This window comes from Oncorhynchus masou, chromosome 22, assembly GCF_036934945.1.
Source record: "Oncorhynchus masou masou isolate Uvic2021 chromosome 22, UVic_Omas_1.1, whole genome shotgun sequence".
NCBI lineage: Eukaryota > Metazoa > Chordata > Actinopteri > Salmoniformes > Salmonidae > Oncorhynchus > Oncorhynchus masou.
The window spans coordinates 42413140-42425280 of record NC_088233.1 but is presented as its reverse complement, the minus strand read 5'-3'; the positions used below and the strand labels follow the sequence as shown (position 1 = coordinate 42425280).

The 12141-nt window shown below is 42.6% G+C and overlaps 1 protein-coding gene across 2 annotated transcripts in view; it reads left to right on the top strand.

Annotated features, from left to right (window-relative positions):
• LOC135509527 (peroxisome proliferator-activated receptor alpha-like) overlaps window positions 1-11917 on the top strand; it is a 62876-nt gene extending 50959 nt beyond the window's left edge. For both annotated transcript variants that reach the window (XM_064930264.1, XM_064930263.1), the window contains exons 5-7: window positions 2716-2915; window positions 6128-6584; window positions 6781-11917. In XM_064930264.1, coding sequence (XP_064786336.1) covers window positions 2716-2915; window positions 6128-6584; window positions 6781-7025 — 902 coding nt within the window. In that variant the 3' untranslated portion in view covers window positions 7026-11917. The remainder of the gene's footprint in view (window positions 1-2715; window positions 2916-6127; window positions 6585-6780) is intronic.
• The last annotated feature ends 224 nt before the right edge of the window (window positions 11918-12141 follow it).

Genomic DNA, 12141 nt, shown 5'->3' with positions numbered 1-12141 from the left:
CATCATTACTTTAAGACATGAAGGTCAGTCAATCAGAGAAATGAAGAACTTTGATTCTTTGTTTCTTCAAGTGCAGCCGCAAAAACCATCAAGCACTACGATGAATCTGGCTCTCATGAGGACTGCCACAGGAAAGGAAGACCCAGAGTTAACTCTGCTGCAGAGGATGAGTTCATTAGAGTTACCAGCCTCAGAAATGGCAGCCCAAATAAATGCTTCAGAGTTCAAGTAACAGACACATCTCAACATCAACTGTTCAGAGCAGACTGTGTGAATCAGGCCTTCATGGTTGAATTGCTGCAAAAAAACACTACTAAAGGACACCAATAAAAAGGATTGATTCGCTTGGGCCGAGAAACACGAGCAATGGACATTAGACCGGTTGAAATCTGTCCATGGTCTGATGAGTCCAAATTTGAGATTTTTGGTACCAACCCCTGTGTCTTTGTGAGACGCAGTGTGGTTCCCACCATGAAGCATGGAGGAGGAGGTGTGATGGTGTGGAGGTTTTTTGCGCTTAGTGGGACTCTGGTTTGCGCTTAGTGGGACTATGTCCCAACACACTTTCAAGCTGTGTAAGGGGTATTTGACTAAGAAGGAGAGTGATGGAGTGCTGTTTCAGATGTCCTGGCCTCCACAATCACCCAAACGCAACCCAATTGAGATGGTTTGGGATGAGTCGGACCGCAGAGTGAAGGAAAAGCAGCCAACAAGTGCTCAGCATATGTGGGAACTCCTTCAAGACTGTTGGAAAAGCATTCCAGGTGAAGCTGGTTGAGAGAATGCCAAGAGTGTGCAAAGATGTCTTGGCAAAGGGTGGCTCCTTTGAAGAATCTAAAATATAATATTTCCAGCTGCTGCAGGGTTATTTTTCTGCTATAGCAAACTGGTTCAAATTAAGGTCCTACATCTGTAGCGCTGGGGACTAGTGTCAGTGAACTCATGGACACACTTCAGGTTATAAAACCACTGAATTGAACACTATCACGCTGCAGAGCAATCTAATATGTGGACAAATGCTCAACATTAGTATTTATTTCACATCTGGGGTGTGTCCAAGACGAGTTTCTCCTTGTGGAAACACGTCTGTTGTGTTTCCTAAATGTAACCGTATACAGGGGAAAGGACATGGGAGAGAGTGAAGGAACCTGTTACACTGAGGAGGACTACAGCAGGACTTACAGCCCTCCCTCCTCTTTAAGCCTTGCAACAGCATAGGTTGGGTTGTTTGTTGTTTGTGCTCTGCTGTAGAGGGTCACAGACTCATCCTCTCACCCTCAGCTTAGCCTGATGTTCTTATCCTGGGTATCCTGATCCCTACTCAGAGCATCTCTCACTTCCTCTTTTGCTAATGAATCTTTCAAATACATTCAGCGTTTGCTTTAGCCTGCCTGGAGAGCCAGGTGGTTGGCTCTACACCTGTGAAATCGTGATTTGTCCAAATAAACATTGATGAAATATCCAAGCTCCGGAATTACTGGGGATTGTTAGCTATCGGTGCCCATAGTATAATTAAGCAATAAGGCCCGAGGGGTGTGGTATATGACCATAATACCACGGTTAATTGCTGGTCTTATGTACGACGCAACACGGAGTGCCTGCATAGAGCTATCAGCCGTGGTGTATTGGCCATATACCACAAACACCCAATGTCCCTTATTGCTACTATAAACGTAATTAGACCAGTAAATAGTACTCTTTTGTCATATACCACAGCTTTCAGCCAATCAGCATTCAGGGCTCGAACCACCCAGTTTATAAAGACAGTTATAAACTGGGTGGTTGAGCCCTGAATGCTGATTGTCTGAAAGCTGTGGTATATCGGATCGTATACAATGGGTATGACAGAAAAGTACTATTTACTGGTCTAATTACTTTGGTAAACATTTTATAATAGCAATAAGGGACCTCGGGTGTTTGTGGTATATGGCCAATATACCACGGCTAATAGCTGTATGCAGGCACTCCGCGTTGCATATCCTAGTTAGACACTTAGGATCAGATTGTCTGAAAGAGTCAGAGTTCGCTCTGTACAAAAACAACACACGCGCACACATACTAGCACTAGCTATCTGATTGGTCCTATTTCCTTTAGCGGTCTAACACATTGTTCCTCAACTGCCTCTCATCCTGCCCCCACTTCTCTCAACTGTCCCCAGGGATCCATAGCCTGTCTACATTTTACTTATTTTTTTAAAACACCTTTGTCATTCAGCAGACGCTCTTCTCCAGAGCAACTTACAGTAAGTGCATTTATCTTTAGATAGCTAGGTGAGACAACTACGTATCTCAGTCGTGGTAAGTACATTTCTCCTCAAAGAATAGAAAACATAACAAATCTCACAACAGAAACAAAAGGCCCAGGAGGTGGGGCAGCCCAAGAGGCAGGCGTCCATCTTGTTTCCCATAACTTCCGACATATCAGACTCCATTACCACATGCTCCTGGAAACAACCATACCTCTTCCAAGTTACACCCAAAAACCTTTGAACAACAGTGTTCGTGATTTGGCAAACACATTTAAAAAAATACACATTGACTTGAGTCTCCATATCTTTCTAATGTTGATATGACAAACAATATACAATTGTCTTGAGTCTCCATATATCTCTCAGCGAAACAGATGCATCATTGTCCGTTGTACTGTAAATACTGTATATAATCTTTTTCATGTACGTTCTCATCTGTGCAATCGCCTCTTTTCTCTCTAATTAGCGATCCGTTTTGGTCGGATGCCCCAGTCTGAGAAGCTGAAGCTGAAGGCAGAGATCCTGACGGGTGACAGGGACGTGGAGGACCCCCAGCAGGCCGACCAGAAGACTTTGGCCAGGCACATTTATGAGGCCTACCTCAAGAACTTCAACATGAACAAGGCCAAAGCCCGCACCATCCTCACTGGCAAGACGAGCACTCCAGTAAGAGCAGTGTGTTGAATTTGTGTGTGTGTGTGTGTGTGTGGGTGGGAGGGGGGGGATTCAAAATTAAACTAACTCTCCAAAGGGAATCATTCAACATTTGGAAATGCAATACTATTTTTTGCAACCTTGATGATATTGCATGTCTTCTGTGCAATCAGACGGGTCCAATATTCTATTTTGAATTATTCCCTTTGGAGTGCGTTGGCTGCATTTTGATCCGGTTTGAATGGGATGCAATGTGAAAACCAAACAGTCCTTGTGTGTCAACATAACCTGTTGGCAACCACTACCCACTAGGAGCCAAAGAACCATGCAACGACAGAAATAACTTGATCAATGGCATTTAGAAGCCAACGTGTCTGGACAAGGACACATCTGCCTGAATACATGAAGAACAACTCTGTATGACCCTGACTTATAATGGACCATTATCAACAGTGTTGGAAGACCACTGCACCCCTCCCTCCCTCTCTTTCTTTCTTTCTTTCTTTCTTTCTTTAAAGAGGGACCCCCTTAGATCTGTGGTCTCCATTCATTCTTTCATCACATAGGAGAATAAATGGGTGGCGTAAGGGTGAGGTTATCTGGTGAGTGGTTGAAATCCATCTTCGGTGGGTGTAGGTGTGGCAGACGTCAGAGAGGAGGATCACGGGATTGTAAACCGTGAGTAGAAGTGGTGGATCAACGACACAGTAACACTGTATGGATAGACATCCCACTCAGCTTTAGCGTAGCCTTTAGCAATGCATTGTACTGTCTTCTGCACATTGCAGTGTCTTCTGACCTTGTTTTCTGTTTGTTGATCAAGCTGCTCTTACCCAGCTGCCACCTTCAGCAATAATATTCTGGCCTGCATTGCCAGTCAGATGTCGGGAGCGTATCATATTGTGAGTTGAGTAAGCTGCGTGTCGTACGCAGCTCTCAGTTAGGAGCAAGTGGCTCAAGATTGGCTCCTGTGGGAACGTTCACCACCGCAGCTCTGGTCGAGTACTTACAGCCTGACCAACACGGTGACCCAGATACGTGTTGTTTAGCAGCCTCAACACTCTGAAAAAACAACATGTTGAAAACACCTCATGAGAGTCCGTGATAACAGTTGAGTTTAAGTTCACAGTCCTCGTGTTTTTCTTTTGGAGCTGGTGTCCTTGCAGTGCTTGCTTGAAGAAGCGCGGGCAGCCGTGTTTTTGTAAGACGTGACTCTATCTAAGGGTACGGACCTGATAAGATGAGATTGTCCTGTTGTTTGTTTTGCTACAGTGTAGGACATCACAGCTAATCTAGCCCCGGTTTGCCCTGTCCCCCAACAGACATATTCCAGGAGAAATAAGCTTCTGTAACCTTCGCAGTTACATAACGACAACCAAAATAAAATGTAGGTTTTTGAGACTGTGATGAACGGAGGTGTTCTGTAACGTCGTCTAGGATCAAGGACCGGACTTGGTTTATGTTACAATGAGGATTTACAACTGCTTGCGATAAAGGCTCTCTTTTCTTTCTGTCAATAAATGTTTTATATAGGCTCACTATCGCTACATGTAGGCAGGTAGTAATATTACAAATACCTACAGTTGAAGTCGGAAGTTTACATCCACTTAGGTTGGAGTCATTAAAACTTCCTCACACATCTCTTGTCAAAAACTATAGATTTGGCAAGTTGTTTAGGACATCTACTTTGTGCATGACACAAGTCATTTTTCCAACAATTGTTTACAGACAGATTATTTCACTTATAATTCACTGTAACACAATTCCAGTGGGTCAGAAGTGTACATACACCAAGTTGACTGTGCCTTTAAACAGCTTGGAAAATTCCAGAAAACGATGTCATGGCTTTATACACTTCGGCTAGGCTAATTGACATCATTTGAGTCAATTGGAGGTGTATGTATTTCAAGACCTACCTTCAAACTCAGTGCCTCTTGGCTTGACATCATGGGGAAATCAAAAGAAATCAGCCAAGACCTTTTGTAGACCTCCACAAGTCTGGTTCATCCTTGGGAGCAATTTCCAAACGCCTGAAGGTACCACGTTCATCTGTACAAACAATAGTACGCAAGTATAAACAACATGGGACCACACAACCGTCATACCGCTAAGGAAAGAGACGCGTTCTGTCTCCTAGAGATGAATGTACTTTGGTGCGAAAAGTGCAAATCAATCCCAGAACAACAGCAAAGGACCTTGTGAAGATGCTGGAGGAAACAGGTACAAAAGTATCTATATCCACAGTAAAACGAGTTCTATATGGACATATCCTGAAAGGCCTCTCAGCAAGGAAGAAGCCACTGCTCCAAAATCACAATTTAAAAAAACAGATTACGGTTTGCAACTGCACATGGGGACAAAGATCGTACTTTTTAGAGAAATGTCCTCTGGTCTGATGAAACAAAAATATAACTTTTTGGCCATAACGACCATTGTTGTTTGGAGGAAAAAGGGGGATGCTTGCAAGCCGTAGAACACCATCCCAACCGTGAAGCATGGGGGTGGCAGCATCATGTTGTGGGGGTGCATTGCTGCTGGAGGGACTGGTGCACTTCACAAAATAGTTGGCAGGAAAATTATGTGGATATATTGAAGCAACATCTGAAGACGTCAGTCAGGAAGTTAAAGCTTGGTCGCAAATGGGTCTCCAAATGGACAATGACCCCAAGCAAACTTCCAAAGTTGTGGCAAAATGGCTTAAGGACAATAAAGTCAATGTGGGCAGAACTGGAAAAGTGTGTGCGAGCAAACCTGACTCCGTTACACCACCTCTGTAAAGAGGAATGGGCCAAAATTCGCCCAATTTATTGTGGGAAGCTTGTGAAAAGCTACCTGAAACGTTTGACCCAAGTTAAACAATTTAAAGGCAATGCTACCAAATACTAATTGAGTATATGTAAACTTCTGACCCACTGGGAATGTGATGAAATAAATAAAAGCTGAAATAAATCATCCACATTCTTAAAATAAAGTGGTGATGCTAACTGACGTAAGACAGGGAATTTTTACTTGGATTAAATGTCAGGAACTGTGAGAAACTGAGTTTAAATGTATTTGGCGAAGGTGTATGTAAACTTCCGACTTCAACTGTATCTCATCCACAGGGTCTAGGTTCAATTTGAAATAGTTACCTATCTACCAGCCTTCCTTCATACAGGGCTGTCATTACACATGGCTACAGACTATGTTTCCTCACCACCCTGTCTCCCTCCATGTCCCTGCAGCCCTTCGTCATCCATGACATGGAGACCCTCCAGCTGGCAGAGCAGACCCTGGTGGCTAAGATGGTGGGCACGGCCGGAGGCCATCTGCTTGAGAAGGAGGCTGAGGTCCGCATCTTCCACTGCTGCCAGTGCACCTCCGTAGAGACGGTCACAGAGCTAACCGAGTTCGCCAAGTCTGTCCCCGGCTTCTCCAGCCTGGACCTGAACGACCAGGTGACTCTGCTGAAGTACGGTGTGTACGAGGCACTGTTCGCCCTGCTGGCATCGTGTATGAACAAGGACGGCCTCCTGGTGGCCTACGGATCGGGTTTCATCACCAGGGAGTTCCTCAAGAGTCTGAGGAGGCCCTTCAGCGACATGATGGAGCCAAAGTTTCAGTTCGCCATGAAGTTCAACGGGCTGGAGCTGGATGACAGTGACCTGGCTCTGTTTGTGGCTGCCATCATCTGCTGTGGAGGTGAGAGAGAGAGAGAACGGGAGAGGCTGGGATCTGGGGTTAATGACCACTAATTGGTACACTAATTGGTTTTAGTGGTAATTACTATGCGTCTTCTTGATGGATTTGCTAGTCCCCTCAATGCCAATCATAATTTCTCTTCTTGGGTTGACATAATCCTTTCTCTAACTCTCCTCTCCTTTTTTCTCTCCCTCAGACCGCCCTGGCCTGGTGAATGTGACCCACATCGAGTGCATGCAGGAGAACATTGTTCAGGTGCTGCAGCTCCACCTGCTGGCCAACCACCCAGACGACACCTTCCTCTTCCCCAATCTGCTGCAGAAACTTGCCGACCTCCGTCAACTGGTCACCGAGCACGCGCAGTTGGTCCAGGAGATCAAGAAGACAGAGGACACGTCACTCCACCCCCTGCTGCAGGAGATCTATAGGGACATGTACTGAGATATTGAGCCCAGGGAGAAGGGCTGGGGGCTGAGAACACACACCTCACCCTCCATTTTGGGGACATGTACTGAGCCTAGAAAGGAGGTGGTCTGCCATTTTGGGGACGCAGGCGTGAACAGTCCCACGGTGATAGGGTTGAACCACTGAACCCCCAGATACAGGGTTGCGCGTGTTTCTCAGCAGCGAGAGTATTGGTGTTTATGAGGCCCAGACATCACAGGACAAGACAGAACTACAGGACACTATTCTGGGGCACCTGCAGCTGGGTCCACTACTCCTACATGGACCTATAGGGCCGTATTACGTGTGTGGAGAGGCAGTGTGGGGCTGAATTGAGTCTCCTGTCCTATCCTAGTGTTTATCCTAATGCAGTTCCCAGCGAGAGAACATGTATCGGGCTGGAGTACACAGATCAAATAATACATTTCTGTTTTGGGTAAGAAAGATTCAGTCAGACTCTAACCGGCAGAATCCCTGCTTAGGTACACGCTTAAAGGGGCCTACACTGAGCCGTACTCCGGCACTAGAGTGAAGAACAGCAGAACTTACTCTTCAGAACACCACTCCAGCGGTATGTTTATAACTATGCCTTTGTGTACCGAACGTGAGAGCGAGAGGAAAGAATGATAGTGATGCCCACCTACTTTGCAGTAAAGACACCCAAGTGACTTCAATGCCGACTACAGATTTTGGATGTGAGTGACTGTGTCTCACAGCAAGGCAGCTTTTTCAGTGATTGGCTGTGCTCCCCCAGTGAAGTACAGATGTAGGTTCTTTATTTGAGATGGTTTTGCTACAGCAGGATAGTACTTCTGCAGCAACAGGAAATGTGAATTATAATTCATGGACATTTTCTGTCGGGGTTGATACCTTTTCCGTTAGTGCAAGTCTGAAATGTAAAAGGAGAAATTGCTAACGCTAGAAACCTTTTGCCCTACACGTTTGCATTTCCTGCTGTGCAGGAAAATTCTCAGTGACTAAAAGAGTGATTTAAGATCCTACATCTGTCATGGGATTGCATGGTCAGTTTCCTAATGCACCATACTGTACCAGACTATTGTCCCTCAGATGCAGTTGCAGCGGCTCAAAATCCAACTCACAGGACAAGTAAATGTAACAGATTGCTTCATTCATTTTGGGAAAGCTCTCCTGTGCCTTATCAAATTCTTTCACCTGCTTAGGCGATAACAAATCATGTATTATCAATGGGATTCCTCTAGCCATTGATTTAACATGGTCACGTTCACTTATGTTATCATGGATGAGGCTAAAGAGTTTCAGTAATTGCTCCCTCTTTGTCTCTCTGAATATTCTGTCCTTTGCTATTTTCGACAGACAGACACACTCTTGGCCTCAACAGGCCTCCGTTGTTCCAACATCAGTTTACTCTTCAGTCATTCTACAGAGAATTATTCCCCATGTGCTGTATAGGGATGGTTTCCACGTCCCTTACCATTACCTCTCCTATCTAGACCAAACTCTAACAGGGAGGCTTTGGTGCGCATTATATTCATTTCATAAAACCAATGTGAATCTAAATTAACTTTAACTAATTTTTTTCAGTACTTTCACAAACAAAGGCAAACAAACTACCATGTCAATAGTGTTTCCCCCACCCTTCAGAACATGGCTCTATCAGGACATTTTGTTTGGAAGTAGTTTGATTTTCTTCATAACAGACATTCAGAAAAGACCACTGTCAGAGATTCACTATGTAAATGCACCCACAATGCAACACTAAAGCACAAGTATGCTTCCGAGATGTGATATGAGTCTATGTGGTATACTGTAACTCCGTAATTATGCCTTTTTGAGAAAAAAACACAAATATTTGGCACTCCATCTTGTTTTACGTTCTGGTATTAAAGGTCTAATCCAACCTTTAAACTACATTAAAACCTTAACACATGCAGATTGAGAGCAGGTTTACCACATTTTAAGCAATTTTAAGCAATACCAGAAAGCCTGTTCTTTTACTCTCTCACTCATATTATCACCCCCATTACACATATCTGACTTACTCAATCATCTCTCTCTCTCTTACTCTCTCTTCTCTCCCTTTCTTGCTCTCTCTCTGTCACAGTGCCTCGTTTGGCTTGGTCCTCTTTCTTGCCCCATAGATTGAGGGCCCGATTCAATCTGTGGCGTGGAAGATCTGCGTTGCAGCTCAGATGACATTTAAAGTTAATTTCCGATAGAGCCGACAAATGCAGCGTTTAGTGTGAATGCAATCTCTGCAAACGCGGTAACATTGCCTTTAAATGTTAGATCTTCCGAGCCCTTAGGTTCAGGGAAATATGCAACGCAACGATGATACTTTCTTTTGGATTGATGACAGATGACCATTGTTGCGCTCTCTTTTTCTTACAAAATAGAATAGCAAACATTTCAACTCTGACTGGTATAATATGGAATGTCAACTAACCCAGCTCTCTCCGTGATTTGAAATATTAATGGATGACAACTTACACCTGAATGTTACAATCTAGTAGAGATGACACACTAAAACTGCTTCATCAAACCAGCCATCGATCCCTCACAGAGCTAATGGGAATGCTGCAAAAGCATAATGAAATAATCATTCACGTGTGCATGTTTGTCTGACGGAAGTACGTTCTTAAGTGCATTTTCTGTGAGGGAATGTTTTTTTGTTCTTTGCTTACCGTACCAAATTCTCATCTGAATCCATAAATCAATGATTTGGTTTCATGTAATGGACCTAGATTCACTCGCTGCACCACATTGTATAAATGCTTTGTACATAGATTCAGTGATTATGTGATTGCTTGCCCCAACTATAACTGGAGGTTTACAAGATATGAACTAATATTGGATATGTTTTGTATTCCTCTTTGTCTGGTAAATACTTTTCAATGTTTTCAATTGTACAGAAATGCAGGTATGTGTTTTGCTTAAAAGCCAAATCCACACCCAAAAATATTTTGGTATTTATTTCAGTAGTCCACTGTCCACGAAATGTATTGCATGTCAGCAGTGAAGTTTTTAAAATATAGGATTTTCAGGAAGCAAAGTGTTTGCATCATATGATGCATTTTGTATCATTATGATGATGTGGCAAGTGACACTTTGCTTCTTGGAAGTCCAATATCTTGGAAATTTGACTGCCAACATGGACTAATGAAAAAAAGACCACAATATCGATTTGGGGGATTTTTTCTTTTAAGCCCTACCTAATTTGACCATGTTATAATTGAGTTGGATCTTATTTTTATACTAAAGCTAAAGCATATTTGTGAGTAGATCGGAAATTGTTCTGTTGAAGAGTGCAATGTAAATAGAGTAACTAAGAGTAACTAAGAGTAACTAAGTAACTGGTGATATAACCATAGATTTGATTCCCAATGGGGACATTCCTTTTGTTAATTCCCACACTATAGAGGGAGAGTTAACATGTTATGTACAGTGTGTGCTGTGCTTAGCTTTAGGGATACTAAAAGCACTCATAGTTAATATCAAGACTTGACCGTGAAACCTGCTATGGGTTATTGGCACTACTTTTTCACTAGACAACGTGATCTGGATATAATCTTTGTCTTGAACAGACAAAAGTAAATACTTAGCGTTAAGACTGGTAATAATACAGTACTTACAAGTCTCCTTCTACGTTGTCATCTCAGGTTGAAGATTAAATAGTAGAGGAGATGTTTAGGGCGTAGTTTCACGATTCACAACATAAATGCTCCATAATTGCCTCTCCGTGTACTTCAAACCAAGCGGTTTTGTCGTTTTTGTGGCCCTATTATATCCCTTCTCTGTATTGATGAATATATACGACATTATGCACTCATAACTTGTCCACTTAGACACAATGCACAGCGATTTCATAACAGTCAAATGCAGTTGAAGAAAAATGCAGTAATAAGATGCAGTATATTGTTGATTAACACGCTCCCATTGTATCAAGCTTTTTGTCCGCTTCCTTTCTCCTCCTCGCTCACTGCTATGTTCTAACTTAACCATAATCCTGCCATATGTTAGAGGGCTGAATTTCAAGCTGCCTGTAGTGGTAGTTCTATAGTATGTATTCCTCGGGAATGTCAGGCCTCCATAGAATGCAACAATGCTTTAATCCACTGCCACCTGGATCTAGATTCTAGAATCGCCAGGTGAACTGAACACATTAGGGATTAAACACAACCCGTGCCTTAACCCATGCCATAGAACATTAGACACAATACAGTATAGCCCTAAAGATGCACACAGGTCTGTGTCACCAAGGTGCTGGTATGGATGTGACACTACACAGTACAGAGATACACAAAGAGAGGATATGACATAGTGACAGAATTAGGGAAGGTATCAGAATTGTGATAGGCAGACAGATTATTGTTGAATCTGTGGAACACAATGACTGTTTGGAATCACGATCTTCCAAATGAGAGAGATCTCTGTCTTGCAATAGTGAAAATACAAAACAAGGTAAAATAATGGTTCAAATATTAGAGATTTCTGCTACCCTTAGTGATTATTTTGTGTTGAATTGTCAAGCAACTTTTTACAAGTATCAGGGAAAATGTTGTCTTCCTTAGGTTGTCGTAGTTTAGGACATAGCGGGGGACTCTTCTTCTTGTTGAGTTTATAGGGCACTGCCATACAGCACACAAATAATAATAGCAATAATAATAACAAATAAATAAAACTATATAGAAATGACGAGGGCATCAGATATAGGAAATACAATTTTGATTCTGTATTCATTTACTAAATGTCATGGAGTTGATGCAGTGTTTATGTGTTGATGCAGGTTTATGTGTACTGTGGCTTTGTATCAATACTGTAAATGTTTGACAAATGTACTGTATATCTTAGTCATTTAAACAATAAACAAGTTGACTTTGAATGGACTTTAAAATAAAATTATTTTAAAATCCAACATTATTGTCCATCTATTTTTTTATGTGAATAATAACGTTGTATTGATGGTGAGAGCTGAATATATGAAAGAAACAGGGGATTCTAGGATTTTTGTTGATGGGGTGGCCAATGGGGCACCAAGAACCAGTCATGTATTTTTATTTTTTTAAATCCAAGCCCTCGTTCCCGCAGGAGGTCTTTTGGTAGGCCGTCATTGTAAATAAGAATTTGTTCTTAA